General features: G+C 54.6%; 1 protein-coding gene across 1 annotated transcript; it reads left to right on the plus strand.

The window, feature by feature from the left end:
• Positions 1-236: 236 nt before the first annotated feature.
• Ulk1 (unc-51 like autophagy activating kinase 1) lies at positions 237-23,839 on the plus strand. Its single transcript, XM_051161748.1, has 28 exons — positions 237-371; positions 694-786; positions 869-910; positions 11,003-11,035; positions 11,217-11,253; positions 13,582-13,755; positions 13,854-13,927; positions 14,384-14,485; positions 15,289-15,347; positions 15,426-15,508; positions 15,721-15,771; positions 16,086-16,174; positions 16,455-16,602; positions 17,122-17,182; positions 17,495-17,584; positions 17,867-17,992; positions 18,330-18,475; positions 18,593-18,679; positions 18,900-19,168; positions 19,975-20,168; positions 20,406-20,515; positions 20,590-20,733; positions 21,171-21,343; positions 21,463-21,635; positions 21,718-21,836; positions 22,148-22,305; positions 22,845-22,980; positions 23,055-23,839. Exons 1-28 carry the CDS (start codon positions 261-263, stop codon positions 23,108-23,110), a joined length of 3,138 nt encoding a protein of 1,045 aa, XP_051017705.1. The 5' UTR covers positions 237-260; the 3' UTR covers positions 23,111-23,839.
• The last annotated feature ends 1,866 nt before the right edge of the window (positions 23,840-25,705 follow it).

Genomic DNA, 25,705 nt, shown 5'->3' on the forward strand with positions numbered 1-25,705 from the left:
GGCCGAGTCGTAGTGGGGCCCGACTGTCATCGCCGGAAGGGTGCCGGGGCGGGGGGGACACCGAGGCAGCGCACCCCTCCGTCCGCCGGCCCGTGGGACTGGGACCCGGCCCAGGCCTGCCCGATGGGGCGCGCGGCCCCGGCGAGGAGCCCGCGCCTCCGGCCCCGCGTTCGCGGCCCGCCTGCCTCCCGCGCCGTCGCCTGAGCCCAGCGCACCCCGGAGCGCCGCCCCCGGGCCCGCGCCCCCGGCCCGCGCGCGCCATGGAGCCGGGCCGCGGCGGCGTCGAGACCGTGGGCAAGTTCGAGTTCTCCCGCAAGGACCTGATTGGTCACGGCGCCTTCGCTGTGGTCTTCAAGGGTCGCCACCGCGAGGTGGGTGAGGCTCCCGGGGCCCTCCGCCGTAGTCCGGGACCCCAGCCCTGGAAACCCACCTGCTACTCTAGGGCCAGAAGCCAGGAGACACCAGCCCAGGATTCCCTAGCCCTGATGTCAGACCAGTCCTGATTACCTCGCCTGGCGTTCCATCCGCTTAGATTCCAGGCCCCGTAGAGAGAAGCCTACCTGCCTGCCTCTGGCGTCCTCCCATCCCACGACCCTTGTTGGGACAGTCACCCTAGGCCAACAATGTGTTCCCACCTTGCTGGGCAGAGGGAGGGGTGTACTAGGTCCTGAAGGTCCACGGCTGTCTTTTCAGAGGCACGACCTGGAGGTGGCCGTCAAATGCATTAACAAGAAGAACCTTGCCAAGTCTCAGACACTGCTGGGAAAGGAAATCAAAATCCTGAAGGTGAGCCAGCGCCTCGAGGGAGGGGGAGAGAGAGTGGGTCAGTTCTTGTCTCGCTCATGAGAAACTTGGATTTGTGTCCTAGGAACTAAAGCACGAAAACATTGTGGCGCTGTATGACTTCCAGGTAAGGCCGGAGGCTTCTGCTCTGGGCTTGGGGGAGGGGTGCTGCTATTCTTGCCAGGTGACCCATTCCCAGTCTCAGGCGTTAGGCTGCCCGGGGCTGGTGCCCCCGTTGGGCAGTTGATGGCTCTAGGTTAGCATTTGGCATAGGGGATCTGGATCTCCGAATGTGGTGGTCTCTGCCTTGCCCATTTCTGAGGCCACAAAGGGCCAGGGAGACCCTCTTCTGGTCCAAGTTTGTCCTGGCTTACCCTGGGTCTTGGGGACCTCCCTAGCTTATCTGCTGCCTCTTGAGGAAGGAAGGCGGCAGTAAACACTAGCGTTGAATCTCTGGCGTTTGCATAGCTCGGGTCGTGTGTGGTTTGGGTTTAGTGCGCCCTGGTGATAAGGACCCTTTCCTCTCCTCAGTGTCTGACCCAGTGGCCTTTTACTGCGTCTAAGTGTCCCAGGCAGGCCCACCTGTCTGGGCTGGCGGGTTTGTTTGTTGACATTGCTTCAGCGGCCTGGCATTGGCCGGCCCACTCCTGCGTCAGAGGCTGGGAGGGGGAGGGGTTGCTGGAGATTCCTCCTTGCCGGCAGTTGGGGCTGGGCCCACTGGACCCGGCAGCAGGATGCCGCCACCTCAGAACTGGCTGCCTCAGCAAGCCAGCTAGCTGACCAGTCATCCTCAGTGCTGCCCTCCAGGTCCCCAAGCCCAGTGGTGGCAGGGGCTGAAGGACCTTAATGCGCTGTGTGGGGACTGGGAACCCTAGGTGCCGGTCCCTGAGCAAAGTGCTGACTAATGGTTTTGAAACCTGTTTACTGGGGCCACGGGACCAAGCCTGGCTGAGGGAGGTTTCAGGCCGGCAACTGTGTTTTGGTGGCCATCTCCCCTCCCTTCCTCTCCTCCTTCCCCTTTACCTTTGGGGCTGTGACATGTCATGAGGTGACATGAGCAGGGCCTAGGTCTAGTGTGACAGGGAGTACCTGGCAACAGCTGGAGACACTGTGTTCTGGGTCCAGGAGGTTGCCCTTCTGAGCCTGCCTTTCCTTCCCTCCCCGTGCCTCTTTCTACCCCTGGTCCTGTGTTCCAGGAAGGGCCAGGTCAGCACAGCCCGTGTGCCTCTTAGAGAACCCAGGGCTGAGTAGATTAGGGACAGACTCTGGCTCTCTGCACCCTGTGATCCCATCCGGCCTCCCACAGTCCCCTTGCAGGGTGTTTCCACGGTGGTCTGGCTAGAGCTCAACAGATAATGCTTAGGTCCACTGTCCACTCAAGACTTGAGCCCTTGGCTTTCACTTGTTCTGCTTCATCTCACTGAGCCCCGACTGCCATTTCCTCCAGTACTGACAAGGCTGTGGCTTCCTCTGCCCGGAGGAAATGCTGAGAGATGCCAGTCCCTGCCCTCTCCCTTCGCCCCGTGGCATGTGGGTTGTTGCTCTGTATCCTTGATATTTAAGACATACACTTTGAGCCGGGCGTGGTGGCGCACACCTTTAGTCCCAGCACTCAGGAGGCAGAGGCAGATGGATCTCTGAGTTTGAGGCCAGCCTGGTCTACAAAGTGAGTTCAGGACAGCCAAGGCTACACAGAGAGACCCTGCTAGGGGGGTAGCTGTCCTTCTCTCCTCTTAGGTGTCTCTACAGTTTTGAGGTTACTCCCTAGAGATGGCAGCTGCTGCCATCCACCCCACTGTCCTCCATGGTCTCTTGGGGAAGGCAAGAAGCTTCAGTTTCTTGTCACATGTTGATGTCTCATCTGCTCTGAAGACCCACACTTGGTTCTATTGGAATGGTAGCTCGCAGGCCCAGTGTCGAGAGGTGGCTGCCACGAAATGGTCACCTGGGTTGGGCCACACATGCTGTGCCATCACTTCCTGTGTCAGGCCACAGGTCAGGACACTGGGAACACAGGTGCTGTTTGCTGTTTCTCTGCTGCTGTGGTTATTTAAGGCCATGTGGTGCCTAGGGCTTGACTGCTGTGGTTCACTTTACTACCCTAACCCCTCCTGAGGGACACAAGCTATTTTGGGATTCTGGCAAGCCAAAATGTGGTCATGACTGTCCTTGGGCTCTTTGGCTAGGATAGACATGTAGATGGATTCCTAGAAGTCGGAGCCCTGGGCAAGAGGTGTACATACTGTAGTTTGAGTGACTGTTGTCAAATTGCCCCCAGAGAGACAATGCCAGTGTTCATCTGGCAGCTGTCCATCTCCTAAGGTTGCACTGGCTCAAAGCTTATCTTTTCAGTCAAATCTTACTAGTGTTTTTGTTTGTTTGTTGGTTGGTTTTTTGTTGTTGTTGTTTTTTTTTTTTTTTTTTTTTTTCTTTTTTTGGAGACAGGGTTTCATTGTGTAACCCTGGCTGTCCTGAAACTAATTCTGAAGAACAGGCTGGCCTTGAACACAGAGATCTGACTGCTGCTGCCTCCTGATTGGGGTTAAAGGCATGCACCGCCATCATAAGGCTAGTGTTTGTTTTGTTTTGTTTTAAGATTTATTTATTTATTCAGGTTGGGTGTTCTGGTGCATGCTTTTATTCCCAGCACTTTGAGGCAGAGGCAGGCAGATTGCTTTGAGTTCGAGGCCAGCCTGGTCTACAAAGTGAATCTAGGACAGCCAAGGCTACACAGAAACCCTGTCTTGAAAAAACAAAACAAAAGACATGCACAAAGATTTATTTCCCCATGTATATGTGTGAGTTTAGGCCAGAAGCAGATCATTTCTCTCTCTCTCTCTGAACTCAGAGATCCACCTGGCTCTGCTGCTGAGCGCTGGGATTAAAGGTGTGCATCACCATGCCCAGCCATAGGCTACATCTCTTGTAGCCAGAGTTACAGGCAGCTGTGAGTTGTCTTGAGAAGGATGCTAGGCACTAGAAAATAGATCCTTGGGCTGGAGAGATGGCTCAGTGGTTAAGAGCACTATCCTGCTCTTCGAAAGGACCTGGGTTCAATTCCCAGCACCCATGTGGCAGCTCACAGCTGTCTGTAACTCCAATTCTAAGAGATCTGACACTGATATATACTGATGCACATACAAAAAAATTAAAAATAGGCTGGACAGTGGTGGCGCACGCCTTTAATCCCAGCACTCGGGAGGCGGAGGCAGGCGGATCGCTGTGAGTTCAAGGCCAGCCTGGTCTACAAAGTGAGTCCGGGACAGTCAAGGCTACACAGAGAAACCCTGTCTCGAAAAACAAAAAAGAAAAAAAAAAGAAAAGAAAAGAAAAGAAAAGGAACTGGCAGAAGTCTTGCTTTTGTTTGTTTGTTTTCCAAGACAGGGTTTCTCTGTGTAGCCCTGGCCATCCCGGACTCACTTTGTAGACCAGGCTGGCCTCGAACTCACAGTGATCCGCCTGCCTCTGCTTCTCGAGTGCTGGGATTACAGGCGTGTGCAACCATACTTGACACAAGAGCCAGTGCTCTTAACAGCTGAGGCCTCATGGCCGGCATCTTTTTTTTTTTTTTTTGGTTTTTCGATACAGGGTTTCTCTGTGTAGCCTTGGCCGTCCTGGACTCACTTTGTAGACCAGTCTGGCCTCGAACTCACAGCGATCCGCCTGCCTCTGCCTCCCGAGTGCTGGAATTAAAGGCGTGCACCAGCACGCCCGTCTGGCCGGCATCTTGAGTAGTGGTAAACAAATACACTTTGTCTCCCATGTTGGAAGCAGGGTGCTGTTGTCTCTGAGGGTCTGACCCTGAGTGTCGCCTTGCCTTGTCCCTTTATGTCAGGCTGGCAGCAAGTTGTCTTTTCATGCCTGTGCTTACTCCTGCAAAGACGAGGGTCTGTGGTGACAACCTGAGGTCAAGCTCTTAAAGCTGCCTACTTGGTACTGTCTGTCTATGCAAGTGTTGGTGATTTGTTTCTGATAGGTCACACATAGGTGTCTGCCCTCCCCTCGCTTGTGTTTGGTCTGTTTGAGACAAGGGCTCTAGCCAGGGTAGCCTCTATGCAGGCTGCTTTCCTGCACCTGGCACAAGCAGCTTAAGGGAGGAGGAGCTTAATTTGGCTACAGGTTCTAGTTGATCATCAGCCTGTAGGTGCCTGGCTGTGGCCACCCCAGCCATGCTTCCAGCTGTGAAGGTGTCGCCATGCCACCAGCTGGGACCAAGTGTTCAAGCATGGGCACCTGTGCTGACACATTCAGATCACACATGACACTGACCAGGTGTGGGTGCAGGGCAATCCCAGCCCATGGGAGGCAGATCCCTGAGATCCAGGCCAGCCTGGTCTACATAGTGAGTGCCAGGCCAGTCAGAGCTACATAGTGAGACCATGTCCCCCAAAATCAAAACCAAACCATGACACCAGCTCCTTCTTGTTCCTGGTCGTGCTGATGGTCCAGCCTAGGTCCCTGAGCTCTACCAGAGTGATGGGGAGGAACACTCAGGGTGAAACAGGCTCTCTCCTACCATCTCACATTGTGTGCTGCCATAGGTGGGGCTCGCTCAGTCCCTGTCTGCCTGCCAGCCTAGATGCTCATGACTCCCTGGAGACGAGTACGCTGTCTGGCCGGTTCTCTGAAGCCCTACGCCTTGCCAGGTTGTCCCAGGCTGACTCACCTCCACCTAGCAGACAGACCAGCTCTCAGTTCTTCTGTCTGGGTTAGGGGAGTGTCCGCAGTTACTGTTGGCCTGGGATGGGCGTTTGGTTGTGGCCTTCCCACCCACAGTGGAGAAAGGCCTTTTGTTTTTGATGGTTTTTTGTTTTTGTTATTCAAGACAAAGTCTCTGTGTAGCCTTGGCTGTCCTAGACTCACTCTATAGACCAGGCTGGGCCCTAACTCAAGAGACCCACCTGCCGCTGCCTCCCGAGTGCTGGATCACAGGTGTGCCCACCACGCCTGCCTGGAGATCGTTTTTTTTTGTTTGTTTGTTTTGTTTTTTGTTTTTTTGGTTTTTCGAGACAGGGTTTCTCTGTGTAGCCTTGGCCATCCTGGACTCACTTTGTACTTTGTAAACCAGGCTGGCCTCGAACTCACAGCGATCCACCTGCCTCTGCCTCCCGAGTGCTGGGATTAAAGGCGTGCGCCACCACGCCCTGCTTTGGAGATCTTCTTATGCTGTGGGTTCAGTCAGAGATAGACCAGAATTCAAGTAAGTCAGCAGCCTGTATACATGCAAAACTGAATATGCATTTTTCTCTGTTTTCCTTCTTCTTCTTTTTTTAAACAGGTGTATCCCAAACTGGTCTGGAGCTCACTATGTAGGCAGGCTCTGAATTTGAGAGTTCTGTCTGTCTCTGCCTTCCCAGTGCTGGGATCAAAGGCATGCACTACCACACTCACCACACCCAACTCTTTCTTTGTTTTTCAAATCAGGGTTTCCTAAATCCAAACTAACCTTAAACTACATGAATTTCTGATAGTCCTCCCTTCACTTTGGGATTAAAGGCATACACCATCGATGCATCCAGCTTTCAGACAGGTTTTTCATATGTAGCTATCTCATCCTACTAGGTGCTGGGATTACAAATGGGTGCCACTAGACTGAACTTGGTTTTTTTTTTTTTTTAATTATTTTATTTTAATATCTATGGATGTATTGCTTGAATATATGTCTGCATCACTGGCATTCCTGGTGTCTGTAAAGGAGAAAAGAGGGTGTTGGATCCCTGAACTGGAATTCCAGGTGGTTGCCCCCATGTGGGTGCTGAGAGTAAAACCCTGGTCCTCTGCAACAACATCCAGTTCTCTTAAACACTAAGCCCTCTCTGCAGCACCTCCCTTTAGTAATTAATTAATTAGTTTATGTATGTATTTAGGTTTTTTGGGACGGGTTCTCTGTAACAGCCCGTGGAACTATCTCAGACTCAGAGATCTGCCTGCCTCTGCCTCCCAAGCACTGGGATTAAAGGCGTGTGCCACAACCCGGTAAAACAAATGCTCTCTAGCCACGTTTCCAGCTACTTAAACCCGACCCTAATTTATCTTTTTAAATCTGAAATGATGGGTTGATGTTGAACCAGGAATTCAACTCAGGTTGTCAGGCCTGCTGACAGATTCTTTTACCTGCTGGACCAAGGATTTTACCTTTTGAATTGTAGATAACATAAAAATACTGAGGGTGCAAAGCTTGTGATGAAATCCACACGAAAGCCTCTGGCTGTGTGGGATAGACGCCACGTTCTAGAGATGCCTGCCCCATGTAGCTCTGGTCTCATGTCTGCCTGGCCTGTGTACTTCTTGCAGGGAGATTGTTGCTTTGTTGAGGGAAGCCTTCTGGCTTTTGGTGGGGAGTAGGAGGCACCTTTCTGACTGGACTGTCTACACTGGTCAGGGTTGCTGTGATAGATTTTAGGAGTACAGTCCTGGAGAGGAACTCTGTAGAGCTGTTCCTAAGGAGCCGCTCTGCTCCTCTGCACTACCGTTGAGGTCTCAGAGAGGGGCCTGGCTGTTGACAGTGCATGACCGGAGGCCCGCAGACCCAACGGACTCAGCATGTCTCCTCCAAGAGGCTGCAACAAAGGGTGGCTGCTGTAGCCCACTGGGGTCGAGTGGGACCTTCCTTTTACACACACACACACACACACACACACACACACACACACACACACACACAGTCACACTCACAAATACAGTCACACATATACAACCACACATTCATAGTCCCACACACTCACCATCTCATACACACACACACACAGTCACATGCTCACAGTCACACAGGTACACACATTCACACACCCACAGTCACACAGACACACACACCCCAGTGCTATGAGCTGGCCTTCCTTCTGTCAGCCTTGTCACCTTCTACAGTCCAGAAACCTGGCTCCTCAGGAGTTAAGTGGGTCAGTGCTCGTCACCCGCCTGCCAGATCCAGCCTGAGATCACCAGACCAGAGTAGAGCAGGCAGAGGGTGGAGAGCTGGGATCCTATTAAGCAAAATATGTCAGTGTCTGGGGTGGGGCAGCCTCCTATGTGCCCAGATGCCCGTAGCTTCCCAGGATGTTGGACTCTTAGACCAGCAGTGCATGCTGAGGATAGCAGGCCCAGCCCCTGCAGGTGCTGACTCTGTTCTCCATCTGCAGTGTCTGTTGTCCTTGTGAGTAAGTCTTCCCCTCACACAGGAAGGGAAGCTCGGCAAAAGAATGTCTGCCTCCAAGACCTGCCTTGCTCTACTGCCAGCTGGGACTGGCCCACTGGCCACCCTCTGTCACCCTCCTCCCTTCAAGGGCTTGGTGATGGGACCTGGCTGGCAGACGGCAGTGTTGGGAGCCTGCCTAGGGTGTTCCCCGTGGTGGTCAGTGTGGGAGCCTGGGTGGCTGCTGTCTGCTTAGTAGCCTGCACTGTGTGCTGGGATTGAAGTTCCACTCAAGCCGAGCAGAGGCTGGAGACAGTGGCGCCTGTTGCAGAGGAGGGCACCCTGTCATCATGGGGGGACAGGTCTAGGTGGCCTGTTGCAGAGGAGGGCACCCTGTCATCATGGGGGGACAGGTCTAGGTGGCCTGTTGCAGAGGAGGGCACCCCATCATCGTGGAGGGACAGGTCTAGGTGGCCTGTTGCCCTGGAAAAGGTCTTGATTAGAGGCCTTCCTGCTTTGCAGTTTGCCTCAACTCCTCACTCCTCCCAGGCTGGAGGCAGCACGGCCTAGCCCTGGAAGCCAGGCAGGAACGGTCTAAGTTGGTTGGGATTGGCTGGGTGTTGGCTTAAGCAGGGGCATGAAAGCCAGCCTGCCCGGGCGAGCCCCGCTGCTGCACAGAGCTGGGCATGTTTCTTGGTTTCTTGGGTCTTGGCTCATTCATTTGTGAAACTGGCTAGGGAACATCCTGTGCCTGGTTCCCTGTGGGGCTCAGGGAGATGGAGCAGTGGGACAGGAGAAGGGTCGAGGAGCAGGCCTGAGGGGGCTTGCCAAGATGGTGCTACCAGTGGGGCAGTAAGGCCACAGCTCAGGCCTGGTGGGAGTGCTCGTTGCTCTCTTGGGACAGGAGGTCAGAGTGGGGGGATAAGCTGACTGTTGTGAATCGTGGGCCCCAGTCTACCTGAGCCCTTCTGGGAGAGGCTGTGTAGTTGCTGAAGTCCTGTGGTTCACATCAGCTTTGCCTCTAGGGAAGCAGCAGGTAGGTGCTGTGTGTCAGGACAGGTTTATAGGTGACAGCTGGTATCTGTAGTGCTTGGTTGGGATCCTAGCTTAATACTACGGGAGGCCAGCCTGGTCCACAAAGTGAGTCTAGGACAGCCAAGGCTACACAGGTAAACCCTGTCTCCAAAAACCAAACACCAAAACCAAAACAAAAAAAACTAGGGGAGGTACCACTTCTCAGAACTTTTGTCTGTCCTTGTCACTATTCCTGCTTGTCCTGGCTGGGTAGATGAGTTTGAGGCTCTGGGACAGACCATGTCCTAATGATAAAGACAGGCCTGGGTCTCTACCTGTCACCCTCTGATGTGTGTGTGTCCCACAAGTGACACCAGAGGCCTCCCTTGCATGGGCTGGTGCTGCAGAGACAAGCCCTCTTAGATACAGAAGGAGCAGGTTTTGTGTCTGTATCCTTGGCTGTGCCTTGAGCTCTCCAGCTCCAAGTGGAAGGAGCCTCAGGTGGTTTCTTCATTTTGGTCTGCATCCTACCTTGACGTTGTCCCTCCATTCTGGGCCCCTAACCTCCTTCCTGGTCTGTTCCTCTGACGCTCCTTTTGTGGCTCCTCAGACTGAGGGCTCTACAGAGCATGACCTGCCCCAGAGTCTGTCCCCTGCAGCTGGCCTGGGAGGCAGAGGTGAGAATAGAGCCAGATGGGCCAAGCCGAGGCTCCTCATCTCTGGCAGGGCAGGGCAGCTGAGGAAGGGTCTTGGGGTTCTGGCCTTCAGGCCTTCATGAAGCAGTCTAGGCCTGTCTTTGTGACTAGCCTCCCACATGGGCTACACCCAGTTTGTCAGTCTTAGGAACACACTGGAGTGGGACAGCTGGACTGCCTGAGCACACGCCATGGCTCCCCAACCTCGCTGGTGCAGCTCTGGGGCACATGGGAGGGCTCTTCGTATATTCATATCCTAGGTGTTTAGATACTTTGTGTCTGTCGATCATGGGATGTTCATGTGCAGGCAGTAGCCATGGGGACTGGGAGTCTGGGCAGGAGTTGGAGGACCCTCCTTGGTGTCTGAGTACATGTTTGGGACAGCTGACTTATGGAACAGGTGACCATTGGCTGCTGTGCTGGGGGCATCTGGGGCTGAGGGTTTCTGCCCCCATCGAGCCCTTGCAGGATATGAGAAGCGCTTCTTCTGCAGACTCTTCTTGGTCTGGGCCCTCTCCATCTGCAGCTAAGTTCCTTAGGAGCAGGGAGTGCTAGAGGAATAGGGTGGGGCCTCTGCTTCTTACTGTGGGCTGGAGTAGGGAGGGCCTTTTTCCTGTGGTTCCCAAGACCACTGTCCATCTGGCTGCTACATTTCAGGGATCATGCTGCCTGCAGAAAGACTTGTAGGTTGTTTAGATCTGGCCTGTCTGACTTGGTGCCCTGGGGTCCTGAGTTTGTCAATGTGGGCTGTGAGGGTGGTGGTTGTTGTGGTTATGAGGAGTGATTTACTTAGGGAGGCACCACAGCGTGGGGCTTGGCCCTGTCGAATGGATGGTCCCTGTTCACAGCAGGCTGTTATTGCTGGGTACTTGATTAGACTAGGGACCGTACCGGTACCCAGGTGAGGGCTTGCCTGAGCTTGAGACAGAGCAGTGGAGGGAGGAGACCTTCTTGTTGCTGACCCAGCCTGACAGTACCAGCCTGTCACCTGGCTTGTGGATTCCAGAGCCGGGAGCAGAGTAGCACTTGAGCCTAAGCATCAAGGCCAGCTCCCTTTGGGCAGCAGCTACCTTCCTAGGTCATGAGCCACATACATATCAGCCTTTTCATGCCTTGAGCCTCGTGGAGATGGGGTCTCAGGCACCAAGGCCATATTTAGTATGACTGTGACAACAGATACATACTCCCCAAGCCATTTGCCACAGATGTCCTCGCCACAGAGGACACAGGCCTGGCCATCTTCATTCAGCTTCAAGCTACTTGGATAGATGGCATGTTGGGGTTGCCTGTCGTCCCGTGTGCTCGGGCTCTTCCAAGTAATGTCCAGTGTGAGACTATACAGCGTACTCTCCCATCTCAAATGGCTTGTTCTGTCTTACAGGAAATGGCCAATTCTGTCTACCTGGTCATGGAGGTGAGTTCCCATGGAGCCAGGACACAGGGGTACGCGGGTATAAGCATGAACTATCGATACTCCTAGCTGGGATTTTGGGGATACCTGCACTGGAAAGGTATGGGACTAAAGAGTCTAGGAAGGCTCAAAGTCTGGAGGTTCTCTGGCCGTGTCTTGATGGTGTCTGTCTTGTCTTTTGCAGTACTGTAATGGTGGAGACCTGGCTGACTACCTGCACAGTGAGTAGGCACACCCCAGCTTGGTTCTGCCACCGCCTCAGATGCTGCCAGCTTGCTTTGCCCCTGCTGGGTTGTGGCGTTGACCCTGCTGCTTTGGGCTGAGTAGGAAGTGAGCCCAGCTTTTACTGCCCTTCAGTCTGAGCACCTCAGCTCTTCATGGAGTGTCTCCCCCATGCTGGGTGGGTGGCAGAAGCAGAATAGTCAGGTTCTGTTTTGCCCCGGATGAGGACACAAGCAGGATCGGTGGGTCAAGCAAGCACTGGCAGCCATGGACATAGGGAGGCACATCGTTCATGATGGGCCAGTGGGCAGCGTTAGAGTATTGTGCAGTTGTGCCAAGAGAGCTCTCTGGGAGTATCTGATGGGTACAGGCTGAGAGGGGCCCCCAGGCAGAGCAGGGAAGCTTCAGGCAGCAGGAGAGCTCAGGGGCCACTGGAAGACAGCAAGTGGTGGGGCTTGGAGAGCAGAGCGACGGAGTTCCGGATCTCCTCCATGGGTCTCTGAGGGTTGGAGAGAAGGGCAAGTGAGACGGTGTAGGGCCCACGGCCTGGAAGGGAGCAGTGGCTGTCTATGACTCAGTCATACACCAAACAGGGATCGATGGCTCAAAGCAGCCCTTCCTAGATGGTGCCTTCTGCCTTAGGCTGTGACAGAAGTAGCAGCTCCTTAGCCTCCTTTTCTCCAAAGGGACACAGGTCCTGGTCTTTGGGACCTCCCTCTACTGGAACCTCAGGACACCTCCCAAGACTGGGGCACTGGCTTCTAGTTGAGCCATCAGAGAAGACACTGGGTCTGGAGGGCCCTATGCAGTCGGCTGAGACAGGTCAGCTGTGGAGTAGGTGGAGATGGGCTGACTGTAGGCTCCTGGCCTCGGATGCAGTGTGGCCTGTCAGCTCACTGCACGCTCAGGTTCACGTGGCTGAGCGTGCCTGGCTTGGCCTGCTCAGTATTTGTTCTTGTCCTCTGGGGCAGCCACACAACATCCTCCTCCACGACCTTCAGTAGCTGGGTGGTTCCTGGCAAGTTTCCAGGTTCCACAGGTGTTAGGCTGGTCCTTGGCCAACTATCAATGGCCGAGGGAAGAGTGAGCAGGCCAGACAGGGTGCATATGGACCCTGTGCACGTGTGTGTTTCAGTTCCACTGCTGCCTCACCAACTGCCCGTCTGTCAAGTGATTGGGCTGTGGTGAGCTGGGTAGTCCAGGCTGGATCTAAAGGGAATGTTTGTTCTCATTTTGGTTTTGAGCCATCTCTCCAGCAGTTTGTTTATTTTTAGTTTGTATGTGCCAAGTGTGTGTGTCTAAGGTGTACATGTTTCGGTGTCTGCCTGCCGGCCTTTTCAGATCCGGTTATCAGTGAGCTGCTGATTGCGAAGCCTTCACCCCGTCTGGCCTGGACACAGCGGACTCAGGGCTCTGCCTCCTGAGCTCCCTTCTGTTTGCTTTTTGTTGTTGTTGTTGTTGTTTTGTTTTGAGACAGGGTTTCTCTGTGTAGCCTTGGCTGTCCTGGACTCACTTTGTAGTCCAGGCTGGCCTCAAACTCACAGCAACCCACCTGCCTCTGCCTCCTGAGTTCTGGCATTAAAGGTGTGTACCACCATGCCCAGCCTTGTTTGCATTTTTTAAGAAATACTTTTTGCTGGGTGGTGGTAGCTCCTACCTCTAATCCCAGAGTTCTCTGCCAGCCTGGTCTACAAAGTGAGTTCCAGAATAGTCAGGGCTACACAGTTAAACCTTGTCTGGAAAAACTAAGACAGATATAGATAGATGGATGGATGGAGTAAATAAACAGAATAAGTAAATAATAAAACCTTTTAATTTGTTTCTAATGTGTCTGTCTTTAGACCAGGTGCATTCCTGGCACTTGCCAAAGGGTGCTGGAAACACTGGGACTGGGGTTACGGATGGTTATGAGCCACCATGTAGGTGATGAGAACCAAACCCAGATTTCTCTGTGAGAGCAGCAAGTGCTCTTAACTGCTGAGGCATCTTTCCAGCCCCTGTACCTACTTTTACTTAAACTTGCTTTTGGGAGGCTACTGTGGGCGAGGTCCCCAGAAGTAGGGACAAAGCCTAGTGAATGACTATCTTAGAAATGTGGAAGATCCTAGAAGGTGTCAATGGAGAAGTAGCAACCAAGAAGTGCAGCGTGCTGTCAGCGGCAGCAAGAGCCAGCAGTTAGGGTTGCTGTGAGTGGGGTCCTTAAGGGGTGTCTGGCAAGAGCGGCAGGTGGACTTTAGTCTTGAAACAAGCAAGGAGCAGCTTCTTCTGGCGGTTGCAAGATGAGTTGGCCTAGGTGCCTAGTGGTTTGCAGCCTGCTTTCCTTACAGCCATGCGCACCCTGAGTGAAGACACCGTCAGGCTGTTCCTGCAACAGATCGCTGGTGCCATGCAGCTCTTGCACAGCAAGGGCATCATCCACCGCGATTTGAAGCCCCAGAACATTCTGCTGTCTAATCCTGGGGGTCGCCGTGCCAACCCCAGTAACATCCGAGTCAAGATTGGTGAGACCTGTTTGGGTGGTGGCTCCCTGAGAGACTGCAGCAAGGGATCCTGCCCACAGCAGTTCTGAGCTCAGGCCATCTGGGTGCTTCTCCTGCAGCTGACTTTGGATTCGCCCGGTACCTCCAGAGCAACATGATGGCGGCCACACTCTGTGGTTCTCCTATGTACATGGTACGAGCCTGTTCATACATGGTTCAGGGCCACTTAACTCAACACCAGCTACCCTGAAGAGTGAAGGGCAGGGGCCAGCCTCCACCCTGAGACCCTTCCAGGAATGTCAGGCCCTCCAAAGATCAGCTGGCCTCCTTTTGGATTGCAGTCAGAGTTGTAGTACATTGTAATGTGAAAACTTGTTGGGTTAGCCGGGTGTGGTGGCGACACCTTTAATCCCAGCACCGGGGAGGCAGAGGCAAGGCAGGTGGATCCCTGTGAGTTCGAGGCCAGCCTGGTCTATTAAGTGAGTCCTGGACAGCCAAGGCTACACAGAGAAACCCTGTCTAAAAAAAAAAAAAAAAGGAAAAAAAGAAAAAACAAGTGGTTGGGTGGTGTGTATTGGTTGCCTGGCACCTGTTACTGGTTACTGCATACTAGTGTACAGCAGTGCTGATCTGTGTTGTCACCCTGTAGGCCCCTGAGGTCATCATGTCCCAGCACTACGATGGGAAGGCTGACCTGTGGAGCATTGGCACCATTGTCTACCAGTGTCTGACAGGGAAAGCCCCTTTTCAGGTGAGTGAGCCCCACGGCATTAAGGGCTTAGTGAGTCCCCAAAGCCCTAGCCTATGTTCCCTAGATGAAAGCCCTTGCTATACTGTTCCCTGGTCACCGTAATACTGCATTTCCTATTGTCAGGTAGCCCTAGGCCCTGACCAGTCAGCACTGACCCTGACATACAAGTTCATCCCGCCTAGCAGAGCACTCTCTTACACAGGGCTTAAGCCATGCATACCTCTTTACTTGGTAAGTTAAAGGTCGCTTCTGCCATGAGCCCCACCGGAGATCAGAGTCGTGTCTGAATATTGATAAACTGGGTTCGGGTCTCCTGACCTTCCATCCATCCTTGCATCTAAAACATAACCTAAGCATTAGTGTTCCTCACCTGGAGACAAAGTCTGCATCAAGGAGAATTTGAGAACCAAGGGTGCGTCTGCCTTGGCAAGACATAGTATTGATGCCTGTGGTGTACCCAAGCTGATAGGGCTGCCATTATAGCTTCTACTAGTCAACACTGTTCAGGTCAGGAGTTAGCTTTGCTACCTCTCACTGGGATGTCAACTCGTGAGCCTCCCAGGTGTGTCCCCCAGCAGGTATTCAGTGAGGAATTCCCTGTTCGGTCCTGGCCACTCCCTTCTCAGCTAGAGGGTCTAGTGATTCTCTCTGTTACCTGTCTTCCCATTGTCCTTGTGTGCACGTGGCATATGAGCCGCCCAGGGGTCCTCTCTATCGGGTCTCTGGGGGTGAAGGTACTGGAAAGGCTGGGCAATGACAGGTGTCAGGGCCCTGTGGTAACCGTTTCATTGCTGTCTCAACAGGCCAGCAGCCCTCAGGACTTGCGTCTGTTTTATGAGAAGAACAAGACACTAGTTCCTGCGTAAGCATCTCTCCCTACTCCCCAGGGTGGGTCCACCCTGGCAGCTCACAACTTACGCAAACCCATCCTCTCTCCCAGCATCCCACGGGAGACATCAGCTCCCCTGCGGCAGCTGCTCCTAGCTCTGTTGCAACGTAACCACAAGGACCGCATGGACTTTGGTGAGCGCAGGCCACCTGCTTGGTCTTGGGTCTTACATCTGGCTGCCATTGTGTTAGCTGGGCTCCTGAACCCCAGCAAGGCCGGCAGACTGAAGCCTGCTGAGGTTGGGGCCACATGTGCTCAGGAGCCATGGTCTGGGACTCTGCCTAAGTAGCTGGGATCAGGCTGTCTGGGTCAGGGGCATCAAGATAATTCACACCTTTATCCACAGATGAATTTTTCCACCACCCTTTCTTAGATGCCAGCACCCCCATCAAGAAGTGTGAGTCTCTGGGGGTCTTGGGCACAAGTAGGGCTTGTAACATGTTTCCTATAGGTACCACATTGCTATCTTGGGGGGGGGGGACACCTTGGAAAGATGGGCACCTGGTTGTGCCTCCTTTAAGGCCTTGGGTACCTAGGTGGCTCTGATGTTGTGGGCTTGGGGACACTGGAGGTACCAGTGCAAGGTGGTGTAACGTGCTGCTGCCTGCTTGTCACTGGTGAGAACTGGATGATGCCAGTCAAGGGCAGCCACGTCTCCAGAGCTAGAGTGGGAACCAGCAGTGTGCAGAGTGACCCACATCCCTCTTGCAGCCCCACCTGTGCCTGTGCCCTCATACCCAAGCTCAGGGTCCGGCAGCAGCTCCAGCAGCAGCTCTGCGTCCCACCTGGCGTCTCCACCGGTGAGTTGGCTTTTTGGGCTTCTGTTGGGCCATGGAATGCAGACATAGATCTACCTGCCTCTCGTTCTTACATGCTTCCGGCATGATCTGTGTAGTCTGTATCCCATAAGGCAGGGGGGCGGGGGGCTTGTCTTTAATATTCGAAAGAGAGCACTCTGCTGTGTTGTAGGAAATGTCCAAGCCCAGCCACTTGGCTCAGCACCACTGTGCTGGTCTGCGTTATCCCTGGGGAGGTTGGTTGCCTATGGACCCAGCTCACCAGCCTTGCTCTGTTCTACAGTCCCTGGGGGAGATGCCACAGCTGCAGAAGACCCTTACCTCCCCAGCCGACGCTGCTGGCTTTCTGCAGGGCTCCCGGGACTCCGGTGGCAGCAGCAAAGATTCTTGTGACACAGATGACTTTGTCATGGTCCCAGCCCAGTTTCCAGGTCAGCCCCACTCTGCAGGCAGGCAGCCTGCCTCACAGTGTTTGTTGAGGGAGTGTAGGAGCTTCGTCAGCCAGCTTTGGGTACATGTGCATGGTTTGGGCGTGGTTGTAGAGTCTTTGTAGTCCTGAGCGTGGGGCTCAGACCTGTCTTCCTGTGACCACTGGACTGGGTTCTAAAGCTTTGAGCTTTCTGGGGAGAATGTCACCACCACCAGTGTGTCTGAAAGCCCTTGTGCTCAGGTTCCAGAGCATTAAAAAATAAAAAAAGGATGTGGTTGGTCCAGGTGGTATATGTACAACACAGAGGTGGCTCAGAAGGTTTGCCATGCCAGTGGCTTGGAGTAGATGTCCCTTTCTCTGGGACGCTGCAAAGCCACTGTATTAGCATGTAACAGCACTGCCCCGACTGCACACTCTGGGAGAAAGGGAACATTGGACAGAACACAGAGAGCCTGAGAGAGGGTCAGGTGAGCCAAGGAGAGCAGAAGACACCTTGGCCAGGTGCTGTCTTCTTCTACAGGTGATCTGGTAGCTGAGGCAGCCAGTGCCAAGCCCCCACCTGACAGCCTACTATGTAGTGGGTGAGTCCCCCCCCTTTTTTTGAGACAGGGTTTCTCTGTGTAGCCTTGGCTATCCTGAACTTGCTGTGTAGACCAGGCTCGAACTCATAGTAATCCTCCTGCCTCTGTGTGCCACCACACCTGGTGGGTGAGTCCCTCTTGACTTGTGTTTGGGGATTAAATTGGATCTTTGGGGTAGCCAATGCTATACTACCTGGTCCAGTCTTGGCTGGGAATAAGGACATTTGGGAAGGACTCAGTGAAGCCTGCTGAGGGCATCTAGGGCTTGGCTACATCAATCTAAAGGTGTTTGCCTCTCCCTTCTGCTACCAGGAGCTCGCTGGTGGCCTCTGCTGGCCTAGAGAGCCATGGCCGCACCCCATCTCCCTCTCCGACTTGCAGCAGTTCTCCCAGCCCCTCTGGGTAAGCATAGCCGGGCATCAGTGAGCCTTAGCATCATGGCCATCCTTCTTGCCAAGATCTGTTGTGTCGAAAGTTCCTGTATTCGATCAGATTGGCCAGACATGGCCACTGAAGGCCTGTTGTTGTGTGGCTGGGTTGATGAGGGGATCAACTGAGGATACTGCCTGCAAGACCTCTCTGTGGGTTACACTGTAGGCAACACAAATGTACAGTGTGAAAGCCAGCTCTCTTCAGGCCTGAGCCTCTTCCCAGTGTTCTGCAGTGGTTACCCTCTCTCCACAGCCGGCCCGGTCCCTTTTCCAGCAACAGGTACGGTGCCTCGGTCCCCATTCCTGTCCCCACTCAGGTGCACAACTACCAGCGCATCGAGCAGAACCTGCAGTCGCCAACTCCACACCAGGCAGCCCGGTTAGTGACCCTGACCTTGGTGAGAGCCCTGCCACAGCTGTCCTGTGGGACAGTCCTGCAGTTTGTCGAATTCTTGTAACCACTGGGGGCTCCTGAGCTCATAAAACCTGCAAGCTGTGTCTGGTGTTTCCTGTAAGCCACAGGAGGCAACTGGTAGTACTTGGTTGTAGTGACTGTACCAGCACAGCCAGGAGAAGCTGTGGTTGTAGTGACACTGTAAGCCAGCACAGCCAGGAGAAGCTGTGGTTGTAGTGACTGTGCCAGCACAGCCAGGAGAAGCAGAGCTGGGCTATAAGTGATATGGGTGAGACTTTACCTGCCCTGGCTCTGTGTGCAGGTCTTCGGCCATCGGAAGGACAGATAGCACTAGCCCCTTGGGCTTTGCTCGGGCCAGCCCATCACCTCCATCCCACACTGATGGAGCCATGCTGGCCAGGAAGCTGTCACTAGGAGGTGGCCGTCCCTACACACCCTCTCCCCAAGGTAAGTGAGTCTCTCTGGGGATGGGAACTGGTGGGCATTCCTTCCCTACCTGTGGGTGGGCTGGGTGTGATGACCCCTGTTTGCTGTGGTCTGACGGAGCACCCCTTTTCCTACCAGTGGGAACCATCCCTGAGCGGCCCAGCTGGAGCAGAGTGCCCTCCCCACAAGGAGCTGATATGCGAGCTGGCAGGTCACCACGGCCAGGTGGGTGTGGGCACAGCCCTTGACCAGAGCATCTGTAGAGCAGGCATGGGCATAGCTCACTCCTGGCCTGGGGCCTCCCTCCTGTTGTCATGCGGTTCCTGGTACTCCACGGATGTGTGGCTCCGCTCCCAGAGAGACTTTCTGTAAGGACATTTGTACTCGTGGAGTGTGTCTGGCAGAGGGACCTGAGGGTAGTAATGCAGCCTGTCCCTGTACCCAGGCTCCTCTGTGCCTGAGCACTCTCCACGAACCACTGGGCTGGGCTGCCGCCTGCACAGCGCCCCCAACCTGTCCGACTTCCATGTTGTGCGCCCCAAGCTGCCTAAGCCCCCGACAGACCCACTGGGAGCCACCTTCAGCGCACCCCAGGCCAGTGCACCCCAGCCATGCCCAGGGCTACAGTCTTGCCGGCCACTGCGTGGCTCACCTAAGCTGCCTGACTTCCTACAGCGGAGTCCCCTGCCCCCCATCCTAGGCTCTCCCACCAAGGTAATGGCTTGGAGGGGTTAGGAGGGACTGAGCTCTGTTGGGGGAGATGAGGTGGGGAAGGACCTAGTCTCTGTGTCTTGTCTGCCTGGTGGGGTTAGGGAAGGGAAATGAGAGGAACTGGCTCCTGGTGGGACACCTGTGACAGCTGGGACCACCGGCTTCCCTGACAGGCCCTGCAGTTCAGCCTTGGGAAGAAAACCTGGGCCCTTTGTCTCTTTAGTAGGCACCATGCTAGTAGTTTGGTACCAGCGGGTGCTTACTAAGATGTGCAGGGGTACAGAAGAGAAAGCTCTAACTCACGGTGGCACATAGCTGTAAGCCCCACCGTCAGAAGGGCCTGAGTCCTGAGACAGCATTGGCTGCATGATGGGGCATTTCAAGACGTCTCAGAAGTCCATCTTCTCCCCAACAGACTGTGTAGTTCTAACTTTTTAAAGTTTTTTTTTATTATTATGTATACAGTGTTGTGCCTAAACATAGACCTGCAGGCTAGAAGAGGGCACCAGATCACATTATAGATGGCTGTGAGCCACCATGTGGTTGCTGGGAATTGAACTCAGGACCTCTGGAGGAGCAGTCAGTGCTCTTAACCTCTGAGCCATCTCTCCAGCCCTCTAACTCCTTTCTTATTTTTCCTTTTGAGAAAGGGGTCCCCAAACAGGCCACCTCATGCTAGAAGAGCCTACATACATACCCTTGGGCTTTGGTCTGGAAGGAAGGATTTCCTCAGTGGGGGCCATTGTGGGCTGTGGGTTCTGAGTCCTGTTAGTCCATTGGGCCTTCTCAGTACTGTCTTCCCCTCCTAGGCTGGGCCCTCGTTTGACTTCCCCAAAGCCCCCAGCTCTCAGAATTTGCTGACCCTGTTGGCTCGGCAGGGTGTAGTAATGACACCACCTCGGAACCGCACACTGCCTGACCTCTCAGAGGCGGGTCCTTTTCAGGGCCAGCAGCTGGGCTCTGGCCTGCGGCCTGCTGAAGACACCAGGGGCCCCTTTGGCCGGTAAGTGGGGTTGCAAGGGCTGTGCTCAGGAGCTGTCTTCCTTACCATTTCTGACCACGATCGTCTTGTGCTGCTGGCTGCCCATGTGTGGCAGATCGCGGGCACTTGCAGTCCAGCCTGCTTGCCTTGTGTGAAAGATGGAGTGAGTTAGTTGGAGGAGTGTAGCTGCTTATGCCTGGCCTGAGCTATGCGTGTGTGCAGAAATACAGTACTGCCTCCCCACTGCTGCCACCTCAGGTCCTTCAGCACCAGCCGCCTTACAGACCTGCTGCTTAAGGCTGCATTTGGGACGCAGGCCTCTGACTCGGGCAGCACCGACAGCTTGCAGGAGAGACCTATGGAGATTGGTATGTGAGGGTCTCTAGGGGTATGTGGGGTGGGTCTGGCCCTGGAGGGTCCCTGAGCCTGCCTTGTTCTTCAGCTCCCTCTGCTGGCTTTGGAGGGACCCTGCATCCAGGACCCCGTGCTGGAGGGGCCAGCAGCCCAGCACCTGTGGTATTCACTGTGGGCTCCCCACCCAGTGGGTCCACACCGCCCCAGGGCACCCGCACCAGAATGTTCTCAGGTGAGGTCTGTGCCACGTAAATGCTGCACTGCACACCCTTGTTTTGTAGCATAGTCTCAAGTATGAAGGTCTGGCGTTCCCAGCATGTATGTGGAGCTGTGATGGTACCCAAGATCCTGGGTCCCAGAGCACATCCACGGGGCCTGCCACTTGACAGTGATGGCAGTGGTGTCTTCCCATACCTGTAGCAGCCCTTTCACACATGGCCTCATCGCTGCCTCTGGGCAGATGTGGGTTTAAGTATTGGGGGGCTAGGGTTCTTTAAGATGGAGCCCTAGGGGTCCTGGCACCTTTGACCGTGTTCCCTACTAAAACATCAGGATAAGGAGGAGTGTATACCGAGGAATATCTCAACTCTAGAGGTGGAGTTGAGGGCCTGAGATGGCAGGGCGAGAGGCAGGTGTGCTGCCTATCCCTTACCAGGTGTCTACCCACAGTGGGCTCTGCCGGCTCCTCCTCTGCCCGCCACTTAATGCCTGGGGCCTGTGGTGAGGCCTCTGAGCTCTCTGCCCCAGGCCACTGCTGTAGCCTTGCTGACCCCCTTGCCGCCAACTTGGAAGGGGCTGTGACCTTCGAGGCTCCTGACCTCCCAGAGGAGACCCTCATGGAGGTGAGGCTTGTGGGGAGGTGACAGGCATGGGTACCTGCTAACTTGCCCTCTGGCAGGTGAACCTGTCAGCCTCCTGCACACTTCTGTGTCCCAAGCTCTGACCTTTATTGCTTCCCTAGCAAGAGCACACGGAGACCCTGCACAGCCTGCGCTTCACACTTGCGTTTGCACAGCAAGTTTTGGAGATTGCAGCCCTGAAGGGTAGTGCCAGCGAGGCGGCCGGGGCCCCCGAGTACCAGCTCCAGGAAAGTGTAGTGGCTGACCAGATAAGCCAGCTGAGCCGAGAATGGGGGTAAGTGCTGCCTGGGGATGGAAACCTCAGCTCTTGGACGCCGCTGCCCCCACCTTGCCTCTGACCTGTGTGCTGCCTCCAGCTTTGCAGAGCAGCTGGTCCTGTACCTGAAGGTGGCAGAGCTGCTGTCCTCAGGCCTTCAGACTGCCATTGACCAGATCCGAGCTGGCAAGCTCTGCCTTTCGTCTACTGTGAAGCAGGGTAAGGATGTGGGCTCAGGGAAGTGTTGCTGGGGTGGAGTGAGCAGGCCTGAAAAGGGAGGGGATGCCACTAACACTAAGTAGGCCCAGGGCCATGCTAGAGCCGTTGGCCACGTGCCTTCACAGGACCTGGCCTCATGCTCAGAGCAGAGTAAGTAAGTGGGTTTCCTAGGACAGAGCTACCTGGGGCTGAAGCTGATCCTGTCATGGCTGGTGGGGGTTGTAGCTCCTGCCCAGGTAGAACCTGCTCCTCTACCCACATGCTTCCCTGTGGAGCGCCATGGGGCTGAGATGATGACACTTCTGCCCTAGTGGTGCGCAGACTGAACGAGCTGTACAAGGCCAGCGTGGTGTCCTGCCAGGGCCTCAGCTTGCGGCTTCAGCGCTTCTTCCTGGACAAGCAGCGGCTGCTGGATGGGATCCATGGTGTCACCGCTGAGCGGCTCATCCTCAGCCATGCTGTACAGATGGTATGAGGCTGTCTGTGTGCTGTGTGTGTGGCAGCCTAGGACACTGGTCCTAGTTGTGGTAGGTGCTGGGGCTCTGCAGATGGTGTGGCGGTCTAAGCAGCAGGGCCCTCCCGTGATCTGACCTGATGACCTGTCCCTGTGCAGCTTATCAGCTCAGGTAGCAGCCTCCTCAGCTGGCCTGAGAGGCCTCTGAGGACCACACTGTGGATCACATGAGGAACACATCATGGGCCAGAGTATAAGGGGGCCTCCCTTACCTCTCACTTCTCAGGCAGCAGTGACCCCGTCTACTGACGAGCTCATTGTCCTAGCCACAGTGCTAGGAATCTGCATTCTGCCAGCAGTGCCACTCGGAGTGTCCTGGGGTAGGGGTTGATGGTGGGACCCAGACCAAGCAGACAACCCAACGGCCTTAGCTACCCCTAGGACATAATTAGCCCTTAACTAAAAATGAACTTGGTGATCCAGTGTGCAGCGTGCTGAGCAGCCGGGCCATCCGTGCTTTGCCCGGCCCCGCCCAGCTCTGCCCTTGTCTATAGGTGCAGTCGGCCGCCCTAGACGAGATGTTTCAGCACCGAGAGGGTTGCGTGCCACGCTATCACAAAGCCCTGCTGCTGCTGGAGGGGCTGCAGCACACACTCACAGACCAGGCGGACATTGAGAACATCGCCAAGTGTGAGTGTCTTTCCCAGGCAGCCTAGGTGGGGCGGGAGGTGCAGCCTCCCCACCTCATGCTCTCTCCTTCACAGGCAAGCTGTGCATCGAGAGGAGACTCTCAGCCCTGCTGAGTGGCATCTGTGCCTGACCACCTGCTGCCAGCCTTCAGAGCAGGGCCAGGACCTGGCAGACTGTCCTCCACACTGATCCGATGGTGCTGAGACTGCTGCCAGCCAGCTTTAGCAGGGTGCTGCACAGTGGACCTGTGCGGACTGGTGCAACTCTTGCTTCCTAGGCTGCCAGTCTCTGCTGGTAGGGCGACATCAGCGTGCCAGGGACAGCTCCCTTGCCCACTTCCCCAGCTGGCTCCTTTGGCAAACAGGTATGGCGTCGAGAGGTGGTAGGCTGGTGAGTGTGGGCATCTGCCACCTGCGGAACTCAAGGCAGCCCTGTGGACAGGCAAGGCCCTGAGACTGTTGCTGACTCCAAGCCAAAGCAAGCATTTTCTCACAGCTCACTTGCCCCATTGTTAGGCCAAGAAAAAAGGGTGTGGCCTTTTGATCTCTCTAGGAACCTCTCCCTTTGAGACTACCCACCCAGCTTTGTAAATCACCGGAGCACTTTATGCAGACAGAGACTGGAGAACCTCAGCCAGCAGTGTGGGCTGCTGGGAACTTGCCTCCCGTTCCTGGCTCTTGTCCTTCACCATGCTGTATAGATGCTGGACCATGTCTATGTGTATAAATAGCCCAGTGTTCGCCTCCATCTGTGTCTGGTCCTTGGAGGAAAGCCACAGGCTTGCCTTCTAGGGGATAGTCCTTTCGTTCAAATGTTCGTTGGGCACAGGCGCCGCGTGAAGCACTGTGCTTTTTAAAGTCCCCACCCTCCCAACTCAGTTCTTCTTTATAAAAGGAAACTTCAGATATTTAAGAATTGGAAGGGTGGGGGCAGGGCAGGCAGAGCGTTGCCTGCTGTGTGGCAGAGGCTGCCTGCTGTCGTGTAGCGTTCATGAGTGTGTGGCTGGCTGTCTCTATTAACTTCCCTGTCAGACGGCAGAAAGGGCAGTGCCCAGCCGCCGTCCTCCCGTGCAGTGGGCAGGGCTGGGTGAAGTATAACATGCACAGCTGTCCCCTGTGGAGCTGTCCCCACAGTCTGGCTCCAGGTCTGTGCTGAGGCTCGTCTTCCAGGCTCCAGGGTGGACACAGGCCTCCCTGGTCTGCTAGCCTTCTGTTTGTCACCATTCTGTCCGTGTGGTACTTGAGTGTCCACAAGGCAGATGTGGGCTTTCTGTCCCACACCGTTCAGAGTTATAGGCCACGTGCACACAAAAACTACTTGAAATATTGCCACTGTGCTTGGATGTACAAGAAAACAGATCTCTAAGACCAGCCTCCTCCCTAGTCACCCCGTGACCTCCCTTGCATGTAACATGTTATATTTATTGCTTTGTGGCCAACTGGAATCCAGAGCCACCAGGGAGGCTGGTGCAGGGGGTCCTCACCCACCACCTGGTCCCAAATGGCTCCTGGCTGGCTGTGTGTGTGTGTGTGTGTGTGTGTGCGCGCGCGTGTGTCTGTGTGTGTGTGTGTGTGTGTGTCTGGCTGTGTGTCCCTGAAGCAGTGCTCAGCCTGTCAGTTTTAAGATGAATTTTGTGAGTCCTCCACCCCTTTTGCGTTTTACTGTGTCATATAAGTTTAAAAAAATAAACTTTGGAATTATTGATGGAGTGTCAGTGTTCATCCTGGCGGGCCGCGGTCCTCCAGGTCCATCTTTGCAGATTGCCTATGTCCCCAGGCAAAGTGAGGGCTCCAGGGCCTTCCCAGTGCTGTTGCTGGGCTGCTTAGCTTTGGAAGCAAACCCAGGGATAGTTGGGTGGATTCCCTGTATATCCCAGGAAAAAACGGTTCCCACCTGGCCAGGTGAGGATCCAGGGGGGGTGGGACAATTCTTCAGGCTCCCTGAGGAGCTTTTGGCTCATTTGGAGATGCACCAGATTGAAGGGTTTGTGAGGCACATGTTTCTGGTTGCTTATGAAGTGGTGACATGTGCCTTCCCCCTGCCTCAGGCTTAGGAGTCCCTGTGGTCACACTCCATTACACCTGCAAGCCAGGTTTGTTTGTTTGTTTGTTTTTAATTATAAACTTACTAGCAAGTGTAGACTTTGCTCTTTAAGAATCCTACTTTATTTCGGGTTCTTCAATGCCTCTACCTCCCTTCCAACCCACCTACCCTAGATAGGAGAGAGAGAGAAGGTTAACAGGGACAGGGGAGGTAGACTGTTTGAGACTCAGTTCTTTGGAGCAATTCCACTCTTAGGATTCCAGAAGACCCGTTAAACAGCAAACCAGAAATTCAGCAACAGCAACCACAACCGCAGCAGCGTTCCCTAGAGCACTTCTCTAGCAAAGCGGTGGACGGCCAAGCGATGCACTTTCATGTCCTCCCACAGTCCGTTCAGGATGTTCTGCAGCAAAGATCACGCCCCCACACGAGGCAGTTCCCTTTCTAGCAGACAAACACGCTCTCTCACATCCCACACTTGGGATCAAAACAAAAACATGTTTACATCGACTACAAGCAAGTGTGGTTTTGGGTGCAGTTTCCCATCTGATGTAACCTGTTGGCTGTTTGTTCAGATCCCTTGTGCCCCCCTAGACTTGTAAACCAGGCTGCCCTCGAACTCACAGATCTGCCTGCCTCTGCCTCCCAAGTGTTGGGATTAACGGCGTGCGCCACCACACGG

Source organism: Acomys russatus, chromosome 19 (genome assembly GCF_903995435.1).
Source record: "Acomys russatus chromosome 19, mAcoRus1.1, whole genome shotgun sequence".
NCBI classification, from domain to species: Eukaryota; Metazoa; Chordata; class Mammalia; order Rodentia; family Muridae; genus Acomys; species Acomys russatus.

What these genes read in the sequence shown, in the direction of transcription:
- Ulk1 (XM_051161748.1), top strand. Translation starts at nt 261, where the DNA reads ATGGAGCCGGGCCGCGGCGGCGTCGAGACCGTGGGCAAGTTCGAGTTC. An exon ending in TAACATCCGAGTCAAGATTG is followed by an intron (nt 13,756 to 13,853) that starts GTGAGACCTGTT and finishes CTTCTCCTGCAG; the next exon opens with CTGACTTTGGATTCGCCCGG. An exon ending in CAGGGAAAGCCCCTTTTCAG is followed by an intron (nt 14,486 to 15,288) that starts GTGAGTGAGCCC and finishes CTGTCTCAACAG; the next exon opens with GCCAGCAGCCCTCAGGACTT.